This window comes from Phoca vitulina, unplaced genomic scaffold, assembly GCF_004348235.1.
Source record: "Phoca vitulina isolate PV1807 unplaced genomic scaffold, GSC_HSeal_1.0 scaffold13, whole genome shotgun sequence".
Lineage (NCBI taxonomy): Eukaryota > Metazoa > Chordata > Mammalia > Carnivora > Phocidae > Phoca > Phoca vitulina.
Genome location: NW_022589716.1, coordinates 2,929,754 through 2,954,552, shown reverse-complemented (window position 1 = coordinate 2,954,552; position 24,799 = coordinate 2,929,754). Strand labels below are relative to the sequence as shown.

General features: G+C 55.2%; 3 protein-coding genes across 4 annotated transcripts; 1 reads left to right on the top strand and 2 right to left on the bottom strand.

Moving 5' to 3' along the window:
• Positions 1 to 9,576: 9,576 nt before the first annotated feature.
• Positions 9,577 to 14,382, top strand: LRRC25 (leucine rich repeat containing 25). 2 transcript variants are annotated; one of them, XM_032412476.1, is made up of 4 exons: positions 9,577 to 9,627; positions 10,637 to 10,753; positions 11,421 to 12,214; positions 13,959 to 14,382. In XM_032412476.1, exons 3-4 carry the CDS (start codon positions 11,430 to 11,432, stop codon positions 14,095 to 14,097), a joined length of 924 nt encoding a protein of 307 aa, XP_032268367.1. In that variant the 5' UTR covers positions 9,577 to 9,627; positions 10,637 to 10,753; positions 11,421 to 11,429; the 3' UTR covers positions 14,098 to 14,382. The 2 variants fall into 2 exon arrangements, 1 of the variants encoding a protein (XP_032268367.1); XR_004300422.1 differs by lacking the exons at positions 9,577 to 9,627; positions 11,421 to 12,214 and having other exon boundaries at positions 13,959 to 14,117.
• A 3,000-nt stretch (positions 14,383 to 17,382) lies between these two features.
• LOC116636930 lies at positions 17,383 to 18,127 on the bottom strand. Its single transcript, XM_032412127.1, is given in 3 exon segments — positions 17,383 to 17,457; positions 17,459 to 17,507; positions 17,546 to 18,127. Coding segments are annotated over 3 exon segments (687 nt in total). The 5' UTR covers positions 18,109 to 18,127.
• Positions 18,128 to 18,470: 343 nt separating this feature from the next.
• Positions 18,471 to 20,917, bottom strand: GDF15 (growth differentiation factor 15). The gene is made up of 2 exons (XM_032412477.1): positions 20,624 to 20,917; positions 18,471 to 19,114 (listed from the first exon to the last, which is right to left on the bottom strand). The coding sequence occupies exons 1-2, from the start codon at positions 20,904 to 20,906 to the stop codon at positions 18,471 to 18,473; spliced, it is 927 nt and encodes a 308-aa protein (XP_032268368.1). The 5' UTR covers positions 20,907 to 20,917.
• Between the last annotated feature and the right edge of the window lie 3,882 nt (positions 20,918 to 24,799).

Here is a 24,799-nt window from a genome sequence, read left to right as displayed (position 1 = left end):
CTGTGCACTGGACCCGCTTGCCACGGGTGGGGGGAGGCAGTCCAGTTGTGATTCCAGGTCTGGATGTTTCTGTGACTATTCGCCATAGGTGTTCTTTTTTCCTGTGCACGACTGCGAGTGTGTGTGTGTGTGAGTGTCTTGATGGGGGTACCCCCTCCCACTGCGAGCTGACCCCCTGTTATACCTCCCTCTTAGAGGCTACGCCCCCCAGTGGGGATCCCCACCCCTCAGGCCTTCTGGCGGTCGGGAAGTCGGGAGCCGCTGGGGTTCCAGACAGGCGGAGAGGAAGGGAAGGGCCAGGCTGGCCCCAGCCCCGCCTCCATCCCCAGGGGCCTCGGCCGGGGTTGGAGGGGCCGCCAGCCCTTCCCACTTCCTGTCCAGCCGGTCGTCCCCTCCCCCAACTTCCTCTCCCGCGGGGCCCCCCGGAGCCAGGGGCCGGCGTAGAGGAGGGGCCTGCGCTGCGAAGTAGTGGGGGTGCGGCCGCCAAGCTTCTGTAGGGCCTCGAGCACCGGACGCCACCGGCGGACGTGGGCGTCAAGGGCACCCTCATCGTAATACCCGCTCCCACCACCGCTCTCCAGTGCCTACTTCCAGCGAGACACAGAGAAAGTGTGGCTCACCCAAGTCACACAGCGTATTGGTGACAACTGTGACACCCAGGCCCTGCCACGCCAGGCACCCCCTATTTATCTCCCAATGCTCCATGGCTCCCCAGGATTCTGTGTCCTGCGCAGGTCCCTCGCCCTCTCTGAGCCACGGTTGCTTGAGTCATTGTGAGTCTCCAACCTCCCCACAAACATTTACTGAGCGTCTGTTGTGTGCAGGGCTCTGGGGGCCCAGGCAGGACGCGTTGCTACTGCTTGTGGAGCAGATCCTGACGGGGAAGGCTGACCGTCAAAAGCTGGCGAGTCAGTAGGATAATTTCAGGGAGTACCACATTCTGGGCCGAGGGAGGGGTTCCCGGTGGAGAGGACCAAACGACGGCCGAGTAGGCCCAGCTCCCGGAGCAGGGTGGAAGCAAGGGGAGAGAAGGAGGGAGACGGAGGCGCGAGCTGCGAAGGGGGAGGCGCGGCCGGCTGGAGCGACAAGCGCGGTTCTCATGGCAACGGGGACGGTTCTCCAAACACAGCTTCGGTGCCGGCGGAAAAGTCCGAGAAGAGCGAGCTCTGGGCCCCACGCGGCGTCAGGGAAGCTGAGCCGCAAGCACATCCGAACCGGGCGCACGCCCTGCAAAAGCCGAACCCACAAAAGAGGCCCCCCCCCCCGCACCCATACAAGGGAGGGGCATGGGGGGGGAGGAAAGTTTTGTTTTGTTTTTTTTAATAAGGGGTGGGGTGGATCTGAAAGATCTGAAAGCAAAATGTTCAGACTGCAATCACAGAAGTGCAAAGGCCCTGAGGTGGGTGCATGCTTAAGGTGTTGGACGCAGAGCGAGGAGGGCAGTGTGGCTGAAGCAGGGGGAAGAGGACCCGGATCACTCCCGAGGGGATCGGCTGAGATTTGTTCCAAGAGCAATAGGGAGCCACCGGAAGGTGTGTAGCCGTGAGGGGCAGGATCTGCAACAGGATTTTAAGAAGTACCATGGGGTTCCTGGGTAGATTGGGATGGCATGGAGGATGCAGGAGGTTGCCCTGGTAAGAGGCCCAGGTAGACAGGGGCTCTGGGCCATGGCAGACCCGGGATTTGATTAAGGGGCCCCGGCGGGGATGCAAGCAGAGTAGGCTAAGGGTCTAGGCTGGATCCCAGACCAGCGATCCCTCCACTAGCTCCCGATCGCCCCCGTGTGGCTTCGCGGACCTGCAGCCTTGAGCCGATTCTCTGCCTCTTTTGGGATTACCACCGGTTTGGGGGCGGTGCCTGGGGGAGCCTGAAGCAGGCTGTGCTTGTAGGGCTGGGGGGTTGCCTAGAGGGGAGGCTGTCCCTCCCCACTCCCTTCCAGTCTTTCCATTCTTCATACCCACCCTTCACAGGCCCACCTCACGGCCTTTGCCCTAGCTGTTCCTGCTGCCTGGAGGGCAGTTTGGCTCCTGGCCTGGCCTATTCTAGTTCCTTCTTCTCCCCCCATCCTCTCCCTCCTTCCCCTCTTTCTCCTCCCGTCCCTTCTTCTTGCCTTCCTTGGCCATCTCCCCTAGATTACGGATTCTTCCCTGGCCTTGTTTGGATTTGTCACTGTTAACGATAAAATGATGCATCAGATAATCTGCGGGCAGCCTCCGCCTTCCACTGGATCTGGCCTCCCTGCGGACACAGCCCTGGCGGCCGGTGAATATGTTGCAGGAGTCGCTCGGAAGTCTGGTTTGGGTTTTCCTAATGATGGTTTTTCCTCTCCACTGGAGATGGAAGCAGCGCCCCCCCCCCCATTAAAGTGGCAGGCGTTGGGCGGGGCCAGGATCCGGAGGGCGGCTCCCGCAGCCCCGCCCCAGCCGTGCGTGGGAGGCGGGCCACAGCTGGGAGCAGGGTCTGGGCCAGGAGATGTTTCCTCTCAGAAGCTGTAATTATGGGTAATTTTCTAACTGCAACACAAAAATTAAAACCCAAACAACACGGGAGGGGAGAAGCCACAGCAGCCGGTGAGCGCTAGAGCAGGGGTGGGAGTCCCCGCCGACACCTGGCGGGAGGAGCAAGGCCCCCAACCCAGGAGTGCTGGGAGGAGGGGGCGAAGCCTCGCTCAGATGTGCTAGGCTCCTTGAAGAGGCAGCAACCGCTTGGAGTTTCAGTTTCCTTTACTCCAAGACCGATCGCCTGGAGGCAGAAGTCCCCGGATGGAGGATGATCCTGGGTTTGAATTCTGGCTGTGCAGGTCCGCTTGTGAGTCTTTGGGCAGGAAGCGACTGAACCCCCAAGCTTGCAGAGCTGCCAGGAGCTCTAGGCGAGAGAAGGGATCCAGGAGGACTGGGAAGAGGAGCCTCAACCAAACCCACAGCACCTGTGTCCATTCTCCACAAGGCTTAGCCTGAGCCAGTACACTGCCCTACTTTCTGTGGGCTCCCGTGCCCACAAATTAAGCCCCTGCCCCTCCTCCCTGCACTTGAATTCCAGAGCCAAACCAGTCATTAGAAATTGGTGTGCTCAGCCCGGGATCAGATCATCCCTGGAAAATCCACCCAGCAACCTCATTGGAGAGGCAGCCTATCTTCTTCCCATGTTAGAGAATGGGGAAACTGAACCCCAAGAGGTACTGAGGGAGTCACATAGGTGACCCAGTGGCAGCACTTCACCCACTGGCGTGCCTGCCCTGTCTGGGGTCTGGGATACTCACTCTGGGAAATTGGAGGCATTTTGTGGAAAACTCAGGCCTGGGGGGGAGGAGCAGGGAGGAGAGGAATGAAGGAGGGGAGAGCCCGTGGCAGCTACAGAGAGAGTTCTGCAGATAAAACCGAGGCTTAGCACAGGGAAGCAACTTGCCTGAAGACACACAGCAGAGAGTGGAGGACCAGGTCCCACTTTGGGGTGCACTGGCAACACCCCTCCCTTAGCTTTCCTCTCCAGAGCTCCGGTCTCTTCCTGTGGCAGAGGAAAGAGTTTCCATGACACCCTAAGGTCCCACTCTCTTTCTGGACCATAAAGGGGAAGGGTCTTTTCTTCCCCATTTGGGAGTCCCTCAGCTTAATAACAACATGGGGGAATGGATGCTTGCTAAGCACCAGAAATTGGGTACTTTTTGTCCATGATCCTGTTGTATGCATCCAGCTCATCCCCACCCTAGGGCCTTTGCAAGGGTGTTCTCCCTGCCTGGGACACCTTCCCCCCAGCCGTTCCCCATGGCCTGCTTCTCTTCATCCTACAGACCTCAGCTCCAGCAATGTCCTCTCAGAGAGGCCCTCCAACCTGGGTCACGTTGGATTTTCCTGAAAATCTTGTTTTTGCACATTGATTTCCCATGTCCTCAGTAATCCATGAGGTCCATGAGGGCAGGGAATTTGAATGTTTTGTTCAGTGCTTAGAGCAATGCTTGGCAGACAGCAGGAGCTCAATAAATACCTGTTGCTAAACAAATGAATTAAAAATTACCACTGTCCCCTCTGTGCTGGGATCCAAGGCCTCTAGTATCCCCAGGGGTCTCAGCCTGACTGTGACACAAACTCTCATTACCATCCTCCCATCATTACCATCCTCCCTATAGCCAGGGTGGAATCTGGAGGTCGGAAGAGCCAGGGACCAATTTTCTGTCTCTACCAAGGCCACCAGGACTTGCAATCCTGAGTATGGCCACACGAGGACAGCAGAGACTCGCAACACCAACTCCTGAGGGTCCCCCGCAGGCTTCGCCCTGGTGCCCCTTTGGAACAGCTCTTGAGACCTCAAAGTTTCAGGCTTGGAATGTTGTTAGCTTCTCTTGATCTTGCCCATGCCCCCAGGTCAGCTTCCAAATATATACTTACATTTTTATGTGTTGAATTATTTCATAGCAAGAAAGGAGAAAAATACAAAAAAAAAACCCTCCCAGTTCCCTACCACCCCAAAAAACTTCCCATTTTGAACTCTGACTGGAACATCTTTTGTTTCCCCTTTTTTTTCCTGCATTTTTTTTCCTCCAGAAATCTTCTTTGATTAACCTTTCAAAACTGTGAACCACCCCGTCTTGCTCTCCAAATCCCCCTACACTCTGTTTAACTTTTTCTCCATTGAACTATTATTTCCTAACCACTTTTAAATTTGGTAATTTATGGTTCATGACGCCCTCCCCACTGGAATATCAGCTCCTCAAGGGCACGAGTTTTGCTGCATTCAGTAGGCACTCAGTAAATATTTGAGGAAGGAATGAAATCTTACCAAAAATAAACAAAGCCTAACAAATAAAACAAAATACCCTCCTTAGCCCACAGCCACAGGCAATCACTATCATGAACTCAAGTCCAAATCCATGTATCCAGGAGTGACATAGAGATTCATTGCACGTCTTGGAATGGTTCTTCAGAACCTCCCAGGTAGATGCAGACAAATGCATCTTGTGTTTGAGCACAGTGTACCCTAATGGTCAACCACACAGATTCTGTGGTTGACCCTCAGTTGCTGTTGCGCCTTGGGCAAGCTATTCAAACACACCATGCCTTAGTTTCCCTGTCTGTAAAATGGGGGAGGGGTCTTATCAGTTCCAATGAACTGGTAATAACAGTTCCTATCTCAAGGGGTTATCGTGAAGATTACATCTCTCTTTTTAAAGTTTATTTTTTATTTATTTTAAAAAATCTCTACACCCAATGTGGGGCTTGAACTCACAACCCCGAGATCAAGAGTTGCATGCTCCTGGGCACCTCGCTAGCTCAGTTGACTGATTATGCGGTGGGCTCTTGATTTTGGCTCAGGTCATGATCTCAGGGTCCTGGGGATGGAGTTCCACGTTGGACTCCGTGCTCAGAGTGAAGTCTGGAAGTCTGCATCGGGATTCTCTCTCTCCCTCTGTGCCTCCCCTCACTTGCTCCTGGGCTCTCTCTTTCAAAAAAAAAAAAAAGAGTTGCATGCTCTACCCACTGAGCCAGCCAGGTGTCCCAATCACTGCACCTATCTTAATTTGGGGTCCCTGAGAAGCAGGCCCTAAGAACAGATTCGGGGAACTTCACTGTTTGGGAGGTTGTTCCCCGGAAGCCCCCGGTCCGGGCCGCGAGGAGAGAGAAGGAGCCCTGCAGGGGGCGCCAACGAGCAGGCTCCCAGGAGCCGGTTTCCCAGGGGGCCCTCGGGGCGACAGCCCAGAGCCCGCCTCGGAGATGTCCTACCGGAGGTGGTGGGGAGCTGATGCATTTCTGATCAGCTCGCCTTCCGTCTTGTGGTTGAGGGCTGTCCCCAGGAGGGCCCTGTGGGCCAGCAGGGTGGCCTCCCACCGCCGGAGCGGCCCTCGGCTAAGCAGCGAGCAGGTGGACGGTGCTCGCTGACCGCAGCCGCCTCGGTGCCACGTTTTGTTCGCTCCCCCACCCCCGACAAGAGCGTTCAGTGGCTTCTCAAATTTTACTATAACCGGCGTGGCCGCGTGACCTCAAACAGGCTCTTTCCGCATCATTAAAAATCCAGCTTTAACCTTATGAATTCGATTTTGGTGCATCGATGGGCCCTCATGTACCACTCCCCTTCCTCCATGGGACACTCAGCCTGCGTCCTAAGTCGCCTATGTCCCCCCGTGCCAGGCACACGCTCACGTTCACATCTGCTTCTCGGCCCTTGCCACCCCACAGGGTGGTTTTCACTGTCTGTCTTTTAGGGGGGAGGAGGCCGAGGCGGAGAGAGATTAAGGCACCGGCCCTGGGTCACACGGCCGTGAAGCGGCCAAGCCGACCTCAGTCGTTGTTTGCTGGATGCATGCCTGATCTGCGGTTGCCCTGTCTGTCCACAGTTTGCCCCTGAGTCAGTTCTGCTGCCCCAGCCCAGCCCTGTGTTGTCACACCTGCCCCAGGTCCTGCCCTGGTGGCTCCAGAGCCCCTCAGACACCTTAAGATCCCCGGGCCTCTGGATAGCCCCAGCTGCTGGGTTGGGCCTCCTGGGTGGCCTCCGCCCTCCCTCAGGTGAGACAGGCCCCTAAGGGGGAAGCCAGACCCTGAGGGGTGTGGGGGGAAGGAAGTCTGGCATTCAAAGGCTGCACTTTGAACAAATGGGAATGGAAATGGCAGGACAGGGGCTGGGGCCAGAGGTTTGGGGGCCTGGCCCCAGGGAGAATCAGGGCTCGAGAGAAAGGCAGATTTGGGACAAGTGTGAGAGCCCAGGAGCTGGATGGGAGGTGGATGGGGGGGAGGGCAAACCCTTGATCCCACTTCAGCTCCCCAGTCTCCGGCATACTGGGGGCAGGGCCCAGGCTGAGGCCTCCGCCAGCACAGGTGGCTACGTGGGGGTCAGAGGGTGTGAGGCAAATATGGCTAAATTGAGGGGGCCACAGATTGGTGGCCCTGGGTCTGGGTTGTCCCAGGAAAACTGTATATATCTCTACCTTTGTCTTTGTGGGAGATCTCTGTGTTTTCCTGGCTATTTTGGAGGGGTCTCTGAAGGTCTCTACAGGTCTCTGAGTACCCTGGGGTCTTGGGGATTCTGAGCTGTTCTAGGTATCTCTGGGGATTTCTGAAGGTCTCTAGGTGTCCCTAAGGACCTCTGGAAGTCTCTGTGCTGAGAGACTGGCCCTGCCTGGCATTGAGGCTTGTTTCAGACCCAGGCTCTGGGCATGTCAGGCGGGGAGGAGGGGGAGTATGGAGGTGTGCCCTCTGGAAGATTCCGGTCCCCCTCAGGCAGTGGAGCCCAGAGCTGCCCTGCTTCCCATAGCCTGGTCACCACCTGCTGGGGCAGCAGCAACACGGCCCAGACCCCAGGTCCCCCAGGCCCCAGGCCCATCAGACCCCTGGCATGCTCCAGAACCCAGGACCTCCCCACATGCCAGGAATTTCTAGACCCCCAAGCCCTGGGACCTAGGCCTCCCAAACTCCAGACCCCACTAAATGGTCTAGACTCCAGGTCCCGCAGGTCCCCCAGACCCACCTCCAGACCCCACTATCCCAGGCCCCAAGCCTGCCTCCCTCCGCCCCAAACACACACACTTCCTCATTTCCTCCTGTTGTAAGAGGGCTTCGTGCTGGACGCTGCCGACTCCCCCCAGGGTGTGGGGCATGGGGGACATCCACCCACACCTGGGCCTGAGGCCAGCTGCCCCTCTTATGCTGAAGGCCCATCTTTATGTGTGCTTGTTGGCTGAGGCCCATGTTTTCACTGAAGAACATACGTGGGGAGGTTCTCCCTCCCATCTGCCTGATGCTAAGAGGTAACCGTGAATTTTCGTTTTTCATGTTTCATCCAAAGTTTCTTTAGCCAATTGAAATCTAGGAGTTTATTTTTTGGCCTTTTTTTTTTTTTTTTTTTTTAGATTTTATTTATCTGAGAGAAAGAAAGAGCACAGAGGGAGAGTGAGAGGAAGAAGCAGATCAACCGGGGCTCAATCCCAGGAGCCTGGAATCGTGACCTGAGCCGAGGGCAGGTGCTTAACCGACTGAGCCACCCAGGCGCCCCTAAATAAATAAAATCTTAAAAAAAAAAAAAAAAAAAGAGTTGCCACCTTCCCTGCTTGCTTCTCGATTTTATTTTCCTCTGCTTCTTCCACCCGTCTCATATTTTCCCGGTAGATCCCGCACGTTGCCGGTCTCTCCAACTGCTACAAGAAGCCCATGAGGACAGGGATTTTGTCTGTTTTGTTCAGGGCCGTATGCACAGCTCCTAGACCAGTGACCAGCACACCGTAGGCGCTTTATAAAGCTCTGTGGAAAAAGATGAATGAGTCTTTCCTTATTGGTTCACAGAGCTCTATCATTTTGTTTTTATGACTCTGAGCCACCCCAGGATGGATGAACTGTTATTCATCTAACCAACCCTTTAGGTTGCTTCCTTTTTTCCACCCTGTATAACAACATTGCAATGAATCATCTCTTAGCTCTGCCATCTTTTTGCCTTCCCTCTTTTTTTAAATGGTTCAAAATACACTTAACATAAAATTTACCATTTTAGTCATTTTATAGTGAACAATTCAGGGTTTTTTTTTTAGTACATTTCTAGTGTTTTGCAAGGACCACCAACATCTAGTTCCAGAACATTTCCATTGTCCCAAATGGAAACCCCGTCCCCATGAGCAGGCCCTCCCCCTCGGCCCCCCACCCCCAGCCCCTGGCAACCACCAGTCTGCTTTCTGTCTCCATGGATTTGCCTGTTCTGGACGTTTCCTATCAATGGAATCACAGGCTACGTGGTCTTTTGTGTCTGGCTCACTCAGCATCATGTTTTCAAAGTTCATCGATGATGTAGCGTGTGTGAGGGCTTTGTTCCTTTTTCTGGCTGAGGAACATCGCGCTGTATGGATGCACTGCATTTTGTTTATCCACTCACGAGTTAGTTCATGCCCCTGCTGCCCTTCTCATTTTGTAAATGTGAATTATTCAGGAGCATCCCAGAAGTGGGCTGCTGGGTCAGCAAGCCCAAGTGTTTGTTACTCTGGTGGCCTGTGTCAGTGTGCCTTCCCCTGGGACAGCGCCACAGTGTCCCCACAGCCCCGCGAGCACCGGACATTATCACACTTATCAAGTTTTACCAGTCTGATAGGGGAAAACAGAGATAGGGGAAACGGTACCTCAGAGCTGTGATTTGCAATTTTTCTGTGAGGAGGGAGTACCTTTGGGTGTGTTGAAGCAACGACTTGCAACTTTCTATAAAGTCTCAGTTCAAAACCTTTGTTCAATTCCTCTGAGTTCCTAGATGGAAAGGGGCAGAGTTTGAGGAGAGGGGAAAGCATGGGCGAGTGAATTTCAGCTTCCCACAGTCAAGGAGAAGGCTCTTAGGGGCGCCTGGCTGGCTCAGTCGGTTAAGCGGCTGCTTTCGGCTCAGGTCATGATCCCAGGGTCCTGGGATTGAGCCCCACATCAGGCTCCCTGCTCGGCGGAGGGCCTGCTTCTTCCTCTCCCTCTGCCTGCCGCTCTGCCTACTTGTGCTCGCTCTCTATCTCTCTGTCAAATAAATAAATAAAAATCTTTAAAAAAAAAAAAAAAGGAGAGGGCTCTTAGCATTTATCCCATTTTACAGATGTGGAAACTGAGGCACAGAGTGGTTAAAGTTGCACCGTGAGTCAGTGTCCGGAATGGATTTGAACCTGGTCTGCCTGATGCCAGGACCCCGGTAAGGCTGAGACACTCCCCTAGCCCTTAATCTCCTCCTTAATCTACTTTTGTTACTACCCTTTGGGTCTGACTCAAGCCCCCCTCCTCCTCTGGAACTCTGGCCTCCTCCCCAGGTTCCCCATCTCCAGACACCAGGCTCACTCTGGAGGAATCTTTTAACACAGTACCCCTCCACTGCTCACACATCTTCCTTGGCTCCCCATGGCCCTGGGAATAATGTCCCACTCCTCAGCAAGGTGTCTGAGGCCAGGACTGCTCACCCCCTGCCCACACCACCAGTTTCTCCTCTCAGCCTGTCCACTCCAACCACTCCACTCCTAAACACACTGTCCCAGCCAGCCATGCTTTCTCAAGCTGCAGGGCATCTGCTCCTATTGTGACTTCTGCCTGAAATCTGCCACGCATTTGTTTCTGCCAGCTACTGTGACTCATCCTCCAAGCCCCAGACTCAACGTCTCCTTCCCCAGGGAACCCTCCTCACAGCCCCTTCCAGCATGGAGGCATCGCTGTACTGGAGCAGGAGCTCTGAGTCTGTGGGGAAGGCTAGCAGGTTGGAGAGTCAAAGGCAGGCTTTAGGAATCCTTGGCAAAACCCTACTCATGTGTGGAAGCCCCAAGTCTAATGCTTCCTCCTCCAGGAAGCCTTCCAAGATTCTGTCCCTCTCTCTGACCTGACCTGACTCCACTGGACTGGGTCTGTCTGTGTCCAGCTCTGTCCTCTCCGAAGACTGGGTGCTTCACCAGAACCTGGCCATACTGGGGCCTTTTGGAAGTTCAGCATGGGTGATCGTTGAACGAACAAGTGAACACGTGGGTTGGGCGTCAACTGAGCTGACACCAGGAAGGGAGTTGATGAGGTAGCAGTCGGTCGGTTAGGGTATTAATGGGGGACATGTAGTCACTGGGTTCCAGCAAAAGAGAAGCAGGTCGCCCCTCCCCCTCCCGTGAGAATCCTGGGCCTGAGGCCTTGCAGGGGGCGGGTCTCTGTGTCTTCATTCTTCCCCTCAGCATTGAACCCGGACACCAGTTCCTCTTCCCCTGAGTCGCTGGGTGCAGATCCCGAGGAGCGCCCCGGACCACAGCGGATCCGCGGAGGGTGCTGACTACTTCGGCCCCCACGTCCAGGTGAGCCACCACGCAGCCCCTCCCGCGCCAGAACCTTCCACCCCGCCGAGGCAAAAGCGTGGCGGTGGGACCAGAAAGATAGGACGGAGGCGCTAGAACTTGGGTCCGGGAAGGAGCCTCAAGCCAGACTGGAGGGGGTTCCTTACAGCAGCCCCATCCGACCCCAGCCCAAGACTCCCAACACCCCGCAGTTCTGCGAGAAACAATTAGCGGGGCCCGGGGCAGGCCGTTTCCGGGGCAACCGCTTATTTTGCATATGGTCCCATCTTGGCCAGTGAGGGCGCCTGAAATATTCGTGGTGGGGGGGTGGACGGTGGGGTTGGGGGAGGAATGGGCGACTTAACCCGAAGGGGCTCCACTGGGAGAAGGGGAGGGGCCGACTGGGCCGGGTCTCCTCCTCGCCTTCCAGGACTGTCAGGCACCGGGATTACTTACGTACCCAATCCCCAGAGGGGGAGACTGAGGCCAGAAGCCAGAGCCATCCAGAGGGGCGGCAAGCGAGGGCCTGTGCTTTACCATTTCAAAAGCAGCCTGGGCCACTCTGAGATGATGATGATGATGATGATGATGATGATGATGATGATGATAATAGTAATACAACACAAGCAGTGAGGGTGAGGTGATCACAGGCTAAAGTCCGGGCTTGGATTCTGGTGTCTCTGCCCAGGTTGCTTGAATGGGGGGCTCCCTGGCGTGGATGCTGTTGTTGCCCCTGCTGCTGCAGGATACAGGCAGCCAAGTCTTTTCCTGCAACGTGTCCTCCGGGATCGTGGACTGGAACACAGCGTTCACAGCCATATGCCTGAATTTCAGTGGCCAAGGCCTCCGACTGCCCCAGAACCAGTCTCTGCAGGCCACGGACCTGCTCTACCTTAACCTGTCTGGGAATAGTCTTCAAAAGCTACCACTGCTCTTCTTTAAACACCTGGGAAATCTGAAGGACCTAGATGTGACAAACAACCCACTGACCTGCGTGGACAGGGAGCTGGCCATGAGCTGTACACTTGACCTGAAGGCTGACTGCAGCTGTGTCCTAAAACCCTGGCACCTGGTCCGACAGGACAACTGCTCCAGCCGGCCACCCCTCAAGTGCCGAGACACAGCTACTGGTGCCTGGCGCAATGTCTCTGCCTTCCTGGAGGCTCACTGCTCCCCTGGCCTGTCCTTGATGACCATCGGGGCACTGGTGGCCAGTGGCAGCCTGCTCCTGGGGCTCACCATTGCTGGCCTGGTGCTGGCCTGGAGACTCCGGGGATGCCGGAGGGTCGGTAACCGGGACCTGGACAAAACAGGGGCTGCTCAGGGTGGTTGTCGGTCTGGCTCCGGCAAGCAGCCGAGATACAGTAGCCGGGGCCTCAGCCCTAAGCCCCCAGCGGCTGCCGTGCCCAGACCCTCCACCCCTGACTATGAGAATGTGTTCGTGGGCCAGCCAGCTGCCGGGCACCAGTGGGCCGAACATGGGTGAGTGATTCACGCCTGCCTGCAAGACTCTGGAGCCAGATGGCCAGGTTTCTAATCCCTGCACCACCTCTCGTAGGCTGTGTGATCTTGGGCCAGTCGATTTACCTCAGGGCCTCTGTTTTCTCATCTGTAAAAAGGAGATAACAGCCCCTACCTCGTAGAGTTGGGGTAAGAATTAAGTGAGTTCCTGTATATGAGACAAGTTTCCTCCTTCGTGACCTGCAAACTGAGTTTCTGGTGGCCAAGGATGGGGAGAGAGGAAGCAAGTGTTCCAGGCAGAATAGGGGCGTCGCAGAAGTAGTCGGTGGCCTGGCTCAGATCCTGTGTGACCCAGGGCTATCTCTGAGCCTCTGTTTCAGTCTCTGTAAGATGGGGACAGCTCCCCTTTCCACATGTCCCTTTGACACATGAGATGTTCAGAAAACTGTGTCCTTCTCTCCCCGACAAAGCCCTGACACCTCTAGATTTGGCTGGACTTAGATGGATGGGTTCAACTTTTCCAGGTTGGATGAGGGAATGAAAGGAATTGCAGGGGGCAGCCCCAGCAGGGGCAAAGGCCTAGAGGTGGGAGAGAATGGAGAATCTTCTGTGAATCGGTTTGAGAAGGCAAGACATCAGAGCTGAGGCTGGAAGTGGCTGGGAGAATCCAAGCAGGAATGGAACAGGGTCATGGATCGGTGTGGGCAGGGGAATCCACAAAGTGGGGAGGCTGGTGGGAAGCTGTGGGTGAGAAATGAGAGAATATGCAAAGCAGATGCAAATAGGGCTCGAAAGCAGAAGTGGCCTGCAGGAGGGGGTTGCAGGCATTCGACTCCCTAAGGCAGCTTGTGCTGTGAGGCTCACCTCGGTCTCGCTGTCACCAAAGCCTCAGGATCAGTCTCCTCCAAAAACATTGTTTAGAATGCGATCTGTCATTCCCACCCTACATTTCACTTGTACAAACAGAGGCTCTGGGAGGCAGGGGAGTGACTTGCCCAAGGTCACACAGTGAGTCTGAAAGCAGAGTCTGACTCCCAGTCCTGTCTATCCCTAGACAAGCATTTATGTGTTTGGAGTGATTCATTCTAAAGCATGAATAACTGATGGACACCACTTGCTCAAACCAGAGTAGGGTTAGAATGTTCCAGAGGCAGGGGAAGTCTGCGGGGGGGGGGGGGGGGCTTGCCACCATACATAGCTAGACATCACTGAGAAGCTATCTCCTCCCAGACCAATTCCATGGATGCAGAAACTGAGACTCAGAAATTTATTTCTGTATTGAGGCCACAAAGTCTGTTGCTTCAGAGAATCTAGTAAAAACATTTCCCAGCTGAAAGGGCACTGGTTTGGCTCTGGCCACTTGTGTCCATGTGGCTGGTGCCACTAGAGCTTCTGATTTTTCAAGAGGAAACTGAAAAAATTAGTCTAGATTTAAAATTAAAAAAAAAAAATAAAGTCTAGACTTTAATGTAAAAAATGAGCAATTACCTCAACTTTAAGGAAGAAAACAATTTGACCATGGGCTTGAGGTCCTTGGACAGGAGCGTTACAATGCTAAATCCATGGAATCTTCCCTGAATCCCTGGCCCCCACCTCCTTTCCTCAGAGAAAGTTGGGCAGCTGGGAGAACACGGCCCTGTGCCTCAGTTTCCTCGTATGTAAACACTAGGAGGGGACGCAGGCGCCCAGAACTTTCCTTGCCTCTCCAAGCTGACATGCCTACCCCCTGAGTGCTCCCTCCCCTCTCATCTCTCTGTCTCCACAGGCCTCACCCATCAGAGGACAACGACTTCTACATGAACTACGAGGGCCCCGACCATGCCTCCCAGCCTGTCTACGGCAACCTGCGGTCGATGCACCAGACCCCACTTGACGAAGAGGAGTACGTGATCCCCGGGCACTGAGCCTTTGATGCCCTGAACTCCAGCCTGCTGCCTTCTACTTACTTGGGGCATTCTGGCTCTTCCCTGGCCTCAGTCTTCCCACCTGAGGAATGGGGACAGGGAAGGACCGTCCCTGAGGCCCAGGGAAGCTCTTCAGCTCCCTCTCCAGCCCCCGCTCTGCTTCTCAGCTCCCTCAGCTGCTGCAAGGGGGAAGAGGACATGACATGGGGACAGGAGGGTCAGTTTGTGAACGCTGTCATCACCCTCCTGTCGGTATGCAGGCGGTGCTTAATAAACGCTGCTGGCTCAGGGCAAGTGGGTTCCTTGAGGTGGGGATTCCCTAAGCTCCCCAGACCAGATTCTCCGAGACTCCCGAATTGTTCCCCACTCTGTCACTCTCAGGCCCTGTTCCCAGGCACTTGGTACCCAGACTCAGCCCCCAGGGCAGCCCACACTAGCCCCAGAGGGATCATTATAACTTACGAATGGGACTGTGCCCCTCCCCTGCTCACACACCCTCCGTGGCTCCCCATTGCCCCCCAGGACTTCAGTCTGGTGGTTGAGGCCTGCGTGGTTCTGCCCTACCCCCCTCACTATCACTGTCCTCTCCCATCCTTCTGTCTTTCTGGTCTAGGCCTCCTCACCACCCAGCCCACCTCGCTCCTGAAGTTTTCATTTGCCCGTGCCACTCCTTTTGCCCAGAAAGCCATCCCCTTCCACTTTTTCTCACTCTTAAATATCTTTTTTTTTTTTAAAGATTTTATTTATTTATTCATGAGAGACAGAGGCAGAGGGAGAAGCAGGCTCCCCGTGGAGCAGAGAACCCAATGCAGGACTCGATCCCAGGACCCTGGGATCATGACCTGAGCCGAAGGCAGACGCCTAACCGACTGAGCCACCCAGGCATCCCACACTCTTAAACATCTTAATACAGGTGCATAACTCTGGTCTGAGTGTCAGGAGGCATGGGTCCAAGTCCTGACTCTGCAGTTAACGGGCCCTCAGGTCCCCCATCTGTACAACAAGGCAATTAGACAGTCTCTGCAGCTGTTTTAGCTTCAATATGCTGAGATGTATTAACTCGTCCTTCAAGGCCAGGTTCAATGCCACTCCACTGAGAAGCCTTTCTCGGTTCCTCCTCAGGCCGAGTTAATAACTCCCAGAGCTCCGTGTATTTCAAGAGTTTTTTCAGACTCATGCCTCAGCTGGGTTTCTTTCTTTCTTTTTTTTTTTAAAGATTTTATTTATTTAAATTTGACAGAGAGAGAGACAGCGAGAGAGGGAACACAAGCAGGGGGAGTGGGAGAGGGAGAAGCAGGCCTCCCACTGAGCATGGAGCCTGATGCAGGGCTCGATCCCAGGACCCTGGGATCATGACCTGAGCCAAAGGCAGACGCTTAACAACTGAGCCATCAGGCGCCGCTCAGCTGGGTTTCCTATCAGCTGCTCCCAGCCTGGATCCTGCCAACCCTCCAATCTAGGGGAGAGAGCTGGACACAGACACCCTCAGTCCTGAGAGGTCAAGCCTGGGCTGGAGGGAGGGATGGGGCCAAGGGCTCCAGAGGGAGATGAACGAAAGAGTTTGGAAAAGGCTGCACATAAGAAGGGAATCTGGAGTGGGTTTTGAAGGATGTGTGTTTGAGAAGCAGAGAGGACACGCATACTGGGTGGGGGGACCGGCCCGGTAAGCAGCAACTAGAGGTATGGAAAGGCACACGGGCATAATAATGTTCAGCAAAGGCAACAGCTGTATTTGGGGAGATGCTCATATGGCATCTGCTAGCTTTGGGGGACCCTGGGATTGAGCTTAACTTTGAGGCTCTCTTGGGTTCCCCAACACTTGGGAATGATCTGGGGTGGGAGAGGGCACCTATAAAGGTCTTTAGCTTCCTTGAACCTCTGCATCCCCACCCTAGACACTGTTCAAATGCCCACCCCTGCCCCCCGATCATCTGCCTTCCTCGCCTCCAGCATAAATCAGATCCCAGCCCTCTCCAGCTCCCCCGCCTTCACATCTACCCATGGCTCTTCAAACACACCCACACCCCTCACCACCACCGATGAGATTTGGTGGATTCTGGCCCCCACCCACCTCTCTGACCCCACCTTCAACAGTTTTGCGGCTGAACACTGAGCTTGTTCCTACCTCAGGGCCTTTGCACCTGCTGTTCTGACTTCCTCAAATGCCCATTCCCTAACTCTCCCCCGAGTCCTGTTCTTCCTCCAGGTCTCAGTTCAGATGCCATCTCCTCAGGGAGGCCCCCTCCCCCAACCGTCTAAATCACCTCTGCCTCCACTCATTAGTGCACTCCCTGGGTTGACTCCACAGCACAATTCATACTGCAGTCCACCACTTTCTTATTATGTATCTTTGTACTCATTTGTCTTCCTCACTCGACTGAGCTTAGATGGGGTGCTTTTGCCTGTCTTGTTCCTTCTTTTTTTTTTTTTTTTAAGATTTTATTTATTTATTTGACAGAGAGAGAGATAGCGAGAGCGGAACACAAGCAGGGGGAGTGGGAGACAGAGAAGCAGGCTTCGCCCAGCAGGGAGCCCGATGTGAGACTCGATCCCAGAACCCTGGGATCATGACCTGAGCCGAAGGCAGATGCTTAACGACTGAGCCACCCAGGCACCCCTGTCTTGTTCCTTCTGTGTCCTGAGTGCCCAATCAAGACCTGGCACAAAGCGGGCATTTACTGAATACATTCATGGGCACCTACAATCATTCAGGTCTGCCTCTGGGTGGCAGCATTCACAGGGGACACACCTCACTCACTGCTGGAAGGAGGTACTCTGTCCCCCAGGCCCCCGTAACATTTCCCTTTGGAGATTCTCAGGGTGAACAGGCAGGTGGGAAGGGGGGACCTGGCACATCTCAGGGATTCCAAGATCCTAAGTAGGAAGACTATATAACATGGGAGATGCCGTATGCACAAAAATGTTCTTCACAACATATTTATCTCCTCCTGTTTTTTTGTTTTTTTTTTTCTTTTTTAACTGGCTGCTTGGAGTTTATTTTCTACTTGGTGCAAGGCACACAATTATAGGGTGTCAGGGAGGCATGCATGTGGTGTGGATAGTAAAGAGTGGGGTTCTCTCAACTTCCTTTTTGGTGTTTTGATATAAAAAAAACCCAACTGCTTCTGCTTGCTGCAGCCTGCCTAGTCTGGGGGGGGGGAGGAGAAGGGAGGAGAGGGAAAGGGCTCTGATGAGCCTAGCGTCTCCTGAGGCCTGGTGGCTGGGGGTGGCCACAGGACTGGGGCGGGGTGTTGGCTTTGCCAGGCTGGCCACGGAGCTGCTTCCTCACAGCTTCCAGAGCCAAGTCATAGGTGATCCGGCCGCTGGAGGCCTGGAGAGATCCTGAGGGTTCTGGGGATTCCCAACACTGTAGTCATGAACAGGAGAGTGGACTTCCTGAAAAAGAAGCTTGCCCACCAGTGACCCGGGTTAGCCTTGGGGAGACCCGGGGTGGTGAGCGATGGCTTCCCCAGGATACTCTGCACTTCTGCAGGAGCTGTTACTGGAAATGGAACCCCGACGGTGCCGGTAATGGCCATGCGTGGTCTGGAGCGAGCGGATGGAGGGGATGGCTGCCATGCTGTTGCTTGTGGGCTGGTGGAAACCAAGCACAGGCAGAGCCCCAGAACTCCCAGTCGCCTTAGCTGCACAGGGCGTGGCCCTCCTGGCCCTTGGAGGGAGGTGCCCCCAAAAGAAGTGATGGGACTCTTCTAGGTCGGGGGCAACATCACACACAATACACTTGGCTACAGATGGACATGACTCTAGGCTGCCTGTGTTTGGAAAGGTGACTCCAATGCAAGGAGAGACTGCACGGCGGTGATAGAGACAGGGCCATATAACTACAGAAACAGGAATACTGAGAGATGAGATATGGAGGGAGACTGCCACCCAGAAACAGAGACACAAGGAGACAGAGAAGCAGAGACAGAGAGAAGGGTTGTCCTTGAGATGCATTGGTGTCATGAGCACCATCCAATTGCCTGACATGCCAGACGCTCCACCACGCATTCCCTGAACGGTTCCACTCACCCTGATACCAGGTCCCCTGCGAGAACTGAGGCCAAGGAGGGGAAGGTTCTTCCCAGGGTCACACAGCTTCATCCTGGACACCACGGGGCTCAGGTCAGACAGCTTCATTTTTATTACCACAGTTTAAATAAGTGCACACCGTCAGACCAGCCCTCCCTAGCCCTCCAGTCCCCAGGGAGATCATCCCAATAAATTAATAATAAATACAAACTTATAAATACAGAGGTTTGAGCGGGACGGGGTAGACAGCAGTGGTGGGAATCGGGCATCTCAGGTCCCACAAGCCCATTCGACAGGCAAGGATCTCTGATCACGAGCCGTAAGTGAAAGACTAGGACCGCTCATACGCAGTGGCAGTCCTTGGCCACGAGGTCGTCGAAGGGCGTAAGCGACACGCGACCCTCACTGTCTTGGTGCATAAGCACCACCGGCTCATAGCTGGCGGGCACGCAGCACGGCGCAGGCGCGGCGTCGGGGTTCAGGCCGTGCAGGCGCGCCTGCATCTGCGCGTGCGTGTTAGCCGATCGGAACTGACTTGGGCACGCGCCAATACACATGCGCACGTCTAGCTCGCGAGGCGCCACCACCCAGTTGGCCCAACCCAAGTCCTCGAGCGACGCGCGCAGGCTTTGCAGGCGGCAGCAGCGCCCCTCCCCGAGGGGGCAACCGTCCCCGGCGTGCGCATGCGCGTTGCGGCGCCCCCTGGCCGCGCGTGGCCGCCAGTGCAGCTCAAGCTGGGGACGTGCAGAAGGCAACGTCGCTCCCAACCGGTCCCACGGAGGCAACAGTCGCAGGCGTAGTGTGGGCGCCCGGGAACCTCCAAGGCTGAGTTGACGCTGCAGCGGCCGAGTCACGTCCCACGAGCTCGGCTCCGTCGGGGACAGCTTGAGCAGCGCCCGATGCAGGCGGGAGGCTACGGGGAGCCCCTCAGTCAGGTCGGCTCGGGCGATGCGCAGGTGCAGGTGGCCGCCCGGTCCAAGTCGCACTGAGGAAAAGAGGAAAACAGTCAACCACATGCCTACTGTGCGCCAGGTGCCGAGAGCCCATTTCCTCCCCCGCGCCAAGCTGCATCCCACCTCAGGGCCTTTGCACAAGTTGCTTCCTCTTCCAAGCACACTATTCCCCTGAATCTCAGCATGGCAGGCTACGTATCCCTCCACCCTGCCTAAAATAGGCACTGCCCTATTTTATTTTATTTCATTGCGTATCATTTCATCTTCCCTACTGAATCCCCTCACCAGGGATTTCTGTCTGCTTTGTCACCACCATGTCTGGCATACAGTAGGTGCTTAGTAAATACTTGCTGGAATTAGGGCGCCTGGGTGGCTCAGTCGGTTAAGCCTCTGCCTTCCGCTCAGGTCATGTTGCCAGGGTCCTGGGATCCAGCCCCATGTCGGGCTCCCTGCCCAGCCAGGAGTCTGCTTCTCCATCTCCCTCTGCCCCTCCCCACCTCTGCTTGTGCTCTCTCTCTCTCTCTCAAATAAAATCTTAAAAAAAAAAAAAAATACTTGCAGGAATTAATGTATACATGATATTTAGAGGGACTAAAATCCAAACACTGGTTCTCCCTCCTGTGGCAGTCAAAAACATTTCATTGAAGGCCTACTAAGTGCTGGGGCTAGCTACTGTGTTTTCAACTCTCTGGGTCTTGGTTTCCGTATCTGAGAAATGAAGGATATCTGGATCCTCAGGATTCTCAGATCCCTAGGCTGGTGCAGGTGTTGGAGATACTGTGGGGACTAGGGTTTGAGGGCCCTGGACACCGGTCACTAGGCTCAGAGAGGACAAGAGGATTATCTGGAGTCTCACAGCTCTAGTAGGATTAGAGCGAGATAGTAGCGGTCCCTCCTGGCCTGACACTCTTCCCCAGCGCCTCCCAGTTCCCAGCGTAGCCCAGATCTCCTCCTGCCCTCTCTTTCCCCTAGATCCTCCGTGGATGGGCGAGAAAATATCTCCTCCCTCCCTAAGGCACATGCCACGTGCGACTTCAGCAGTGCCGTGTCAAGGGATTGTGTCAGATTTGGAACCAGTACGGGCACATTCCACCTATCGCTAGGCTGCGCTCCTCTCATCCGCTCCGCCTGCTCCTCCTGTCTGCTCAGCCTGATCCCCACTCTCCGGCATCCTTTCTCCTGGATTGCACGCCCTCCCCCAAACATCCAAGGACAAGGACCCCCCACCCACCCACTCCCTGCCACCTGACTTTGTCTCTGGGAATTCCAGGCTCTGTGAGTTTTCAAAAGAATCCCTAGCTTCTCTGAGCCTCAGTTTCCCCATCTGCGATCTGTAACATCTCACTTTGGCCAAGCCTCACTTTGTCTTGGCGTAAACCAGGCCACCAGTTCCCCCATCAGCGCCAAGGGGAGATGTTCTTGTCCGATTCACAGATGGGGAAACTGAGGCTCAGGGGCAGTCCTGGGCCCCTATGACTCAGAACCACTGGTTAAATGATGGTAGCTGCCCAGGGGACAGAGGTCTCTTAGATTTCACTCACGCTTTGGAGTGAGTATCCGGACTTGAGCTGCACGGACGAGGTCAGGGTTTGAATCAGCCCAGCTTTGGTTCAACCGCAGCCTGGTCTGCAGGTGCTCGTAGCGTTTCCGAAACTCCTGGACTCTGGAGACATCCATGCTGGAGTGCGCGTCTGAGGGTCCCGAAAAGGCCGGGAGGTGCTCCTGGGCCAGAGACAGGGCGCCTCCCGAAGGCAGCCACGAGAACATCAGCAGCATCAGCAGCATAGGAGAGCCGTGTGGTGGTGTCAGTCCTTGTCCAGGCATGCTGGTGCTAGCTGAGCTCTGAACTGAGACACCGGACGCTGCTGGACTGGCCTTTATAATCCCCGGACTTTGTCCGCCCCCGCCTGCCTGGTCCCTTCCGCCCTGGGTGCAGAGTAAACACTCCAGGGACCATAGTTGGCTGAGTCTTGGGCTGCTTTTCAGGGGGAGGCCCTTATGGGGGGGTTCTCCTGGAGAAGCGGGGGTACCCACCCCCTAGAAGCCTCTCTGAGTCTCAGTATCCTCTTCTATGAGATGGGGACTTCCTCCGAGCTTGGTGGACTGGTGGGAAGAATGTTTTTGTCAAAGAAGACTTATCAGCCACCAGCTATGTGCTAAATTCCACAGCAGCACCTTAGGTGGTGGCCTTCTCCCTCATGGGATTCTCTCTCTCTCTTCCCGGTTAGGGCCAAAGGCTAAAGATGTTGAAAAACAAAGGAAGCAGAGGAGAAAGGGCCAGAAAGTACAACCTCAGGCAAGTCAGTCCTCTCCATCCCATCTCTGTTTCTTCATCTGGAGAATTAGAACTGGAGAGAAGTTCAAATGAGATAAAAAGGACAGGGCCAGATGCATAGGAGGTATGTGGTTAACTGGGTGTGTTTGCAGGCACTCATCAGTATCTGTGGGGGAACTCCTACTCGTTCCTCAAAACCCTACTCAAAAAGCCCCTCCTCCAGAAAGCCTTCTCTGACACTCAGCTGGGTGCTCCCAACCCCCATCCTCTCCTCCAGCCCAGCCTTGACCTCCCAGCACTGAGACTATCTGTGCTTGGCTCTGTCTTCCCCAGACTGGAGGTCCTCTGAAGACTTAGATGGAGATGAAGCTACTCTGGGACACAGTCCCTTGGCTGGGCCCAGAACAGAGATGGCAGGGAAACAGAGTGCTGGGGTTTAGGTCAGGGAGGGCTGGTGTCAGGTCCAGCCACCAGATGGTAGAGGGGCAAGGGGTGCCCCAGAAAGACCCAGGTCTTCCCGTCAGCCCCTTCTCCACGGCTCAGGCCCCCTGGCCCCAGCCCCTGTGCCTGCTTCTAGCTTCCTGGCCAGAGAGAAGATGGGCAGCTGTGTGAGGCAGATGGAGGGGATGTGTAAAGTGGGATAGAGTGTGTGTAGGTGAGAGGCACAAGGATGTGCTGGGGGGCCGCACAGCAAGTCTCCCCTGGAGGAACAGGGTCAGACCTCCCCACACCCAGCATGCACCCACTGGGGAGACTCGGGCCCCCCTGAGTCTCAGTCTCAGCTTCTAGGCGTGAGATTATCACCCAGCTATGGGTCCAAATCTCCACCCCCCCCCCACCCCGTGATGCTCCGGGCATTCAAGTGCTTAGTAAACACACTGGTTCCGGCCACTGTCACTTCCATCCTGACAGGGGCTGTTGGGAAAATGGGCCTCTTGCCTCACTAGCTTGGCACACACAGTAAGTGCTCAGTAACAAGGGTTAGAGCAGAGGCCAGGTCCCGAAGGCGAGCCAGAATGCTGAGTAATCCAGACTGGTAGGGACAGGGCAGCGAGGGCCACCAGTGCCTAGATCTGACCTAACCTGGGCCTGAATGGGGCAAAGGGGGCATTGTCCTAGTAGGCATCCCTGCAAGATCAATGATGGCGAGATGCCAACATTCACTAGCCTCCGTTACTGAATAAGTGAATCAAACCAAGAGGGGGCAAGGAGGTGCGTAAGTTTGTAGGGGGCGACTCCATACTGGAGACCTCACATACGTCCAGCTCCTGGCTGGCCATCTGTTTTCCTGGCATTTCTAAGCCTGGGATAGGATTCTGAAGTTCCCTCTGTCTAGGACTGTTGACTGTTTTTTCCCCCCAAATTTCAAAGCCTCGTGAAGAGATTTTCCTGACCCAGGTCCCAACAGACTGGACATTTGTCAGCTCCAGAGAAGCTGGCCTGGGTTGACGTTCTGGCCCACTCCTCCCTGGCCGTGACACATGGGACAAAGGACATCACCTGGCAGAGCCTCAGTTTCCCCGTCTGTAAAAGGTGGTAACGGCACTCTGCGTCAGGGTTGTGGGGACAACACACAGGGAGTGGGAATGTTTGCACACGCTGTGCAGCAACCTGATCATGATTCAAATCCCAGCGCCACCCACTTTGCTGTGTGACCATAGGCAAGTTACTCCAACTCTCTGTGCATCAGAACAAAGGCAGTGTGTTGTGAGGAAGGAGAATGTTCAGTACAGAAATCTTATTCTTAACTCAGCACACTCATAACAGCTACCACAGACTGGGCACCGGGTCACATACCAAGGACAGGAATCCCGGTGATTCTGGGCCCCCTCTGCCCACTGATGCCTCCTAGGCCGAGGATGACCCCGGTGGACCCTAACCTCTCACAAAGACACACAAGAAATCACATATTTCAACTGTTTTCATTTGCTTTTTGGGGTGTCGTTTGGACAGTGTCCAGCAGATCCTGGGGTCCCAGGCACGGGGGTTTCGGACAAGGCACTCACAGGAGCTCTGGGCATCAGGGAGAAGGCAAGCAGAGGGCCAGCGGCCAGCCCCTCCCTTGGGGACAGAAGAGGCCGTCACCTTCAGCAGGAACGTTTTCTCCGAAAGAGAGATTTAGGAACAGCTAGAAATCTGAGATGTTAAGGGAGCCCCAGAAACACACCAGGTACCCTCAGGGCAGGCAGAAGGTCAACTCTGTTCCCCGAAATCCTCTGTAGTACCCGGGGATACCACCTGCCTCGGGAGCAGAGAGCCCAATTCCAAACCGGCTTTCTCTGGGGTTTCCTCAAGACGAAGTATGTGGGCCACGAGGGCCACTTGCCCCAGACCCCACCGTGCGAACACTTGGGTGACTCCCACCCAAGCAGTGGGGAGCCAGGGCCACCTCCCAGAGCCTGGGGTTGCTTCTCTCTTTCCCATCCCATTCCCTTTCTCTGTGCCCCATGCATACTGGGGAGGCAGGAACGTCTGTGGGTCTCTGGGCAGCTGAAGGAAGGTTTGGTGAGGAGAGGGAGGAAGAGAAATGGATTTGGGGAAGAAGGAACAGCTAAAGGCTGGACTGGAGTCCCTCAAGATCTGTGAGCCCTCAACCCTCAGCTTGTGACCAGTGAGCCTCAGTTTCCCTGTCTGTAAAAGGTGGTAATGGCTCCCCCTCACGGGGTTGGAAGGAGGACTCATAAGCAGTGAGTCAGGGGACAATGGGCACTCAGCATCTGTTAGGAATTGATTCAAGGCATGGCCATTGGCAAGTACCCGCCTCGCCCGAAAGGCTGCCATTCTGACCTGTGGGCCTGGAGCCAAAGTGGCGACATTATGGTCAGACTATGAGACATATCCCAAATGCTTTTTACCCGGTCTTCCTCGTGGCTCCAGCACTCCGGGGGCCTGGATGCTCCCTCCGGGTTGGACAAGGAGCTGAGTCCCAGGCCCCCACGGCGCTTCAAAGACTGTAGGACTCACAGAGGGCTTGGTGCCTTTGGAGACAGTGGGAGTAGGGCCGGAAAAAGCAGGATTTCTCAGGGGCAGAAGAGTTGCTAGGCTGGAGGTTTCCTGTGGAGAAAGAAAGAGAAACTGACCCCTCGTGGGCCTCCTTATGTGCAGGGCACAGGGTGCCAGACCACACAGGATGTCCAGTTTCCAGATTCCTTGGACCCTTAGGATCACTAGACAGCTTCCCTCCCAGGTCTTGGGGACAACTGCGGAGTGGGCCTGTGGTTCTAGGACCCTTGACCTAGTTACTAGGTTACTCTCTGTCTGAGAGGATAGAGGTTTACTTGGAAATACACATCCCAGGTGAGACCAGGGAGGGTTCTGACCTCCCCCCCCAAATCCTCCCCCGGGGATCCTAGGTAGCCCAGTTCTCGAGGGCACCTTCTACTGGCGACTTTAGCTGAGTTTGGCCCTCGATTGCCTCAAAGCTGGAACCAACCTGAGTGGG

Excerpts from the sequence above, each read along its gene's own strand:
- LRRC25 (XM_032412476.1), top strand. The coding sequence starts at position 11,430 with ATGGGGGGCTCCCTGGCGTGGATGCTGTTGTTGCCCCTGCTGCTGCAG. Across the intron at positions 12,215-13,958 it reads CACCAGTGGGCCGAACATGG|GCCTCACCCATCAGAGGACA; the intron begins GTGAGTGATTCA and ends CTGTCTCCACAG.
- GDF15 (XM_032412477.1), bottom strand. The coding sequence starts at position 20,906 with ATGCCTGGACAAGGACTGACACCACCACACGGCTCTCCTATGCTGCTG. Across the intron at positions 19,115-20,623 it reads CCGGATACTCACTCCAAAGC|TGCGACTTGGACCGGGCGGC; the intron begins GTGAGTGAAATC and ends TCTTTTCCTCAG.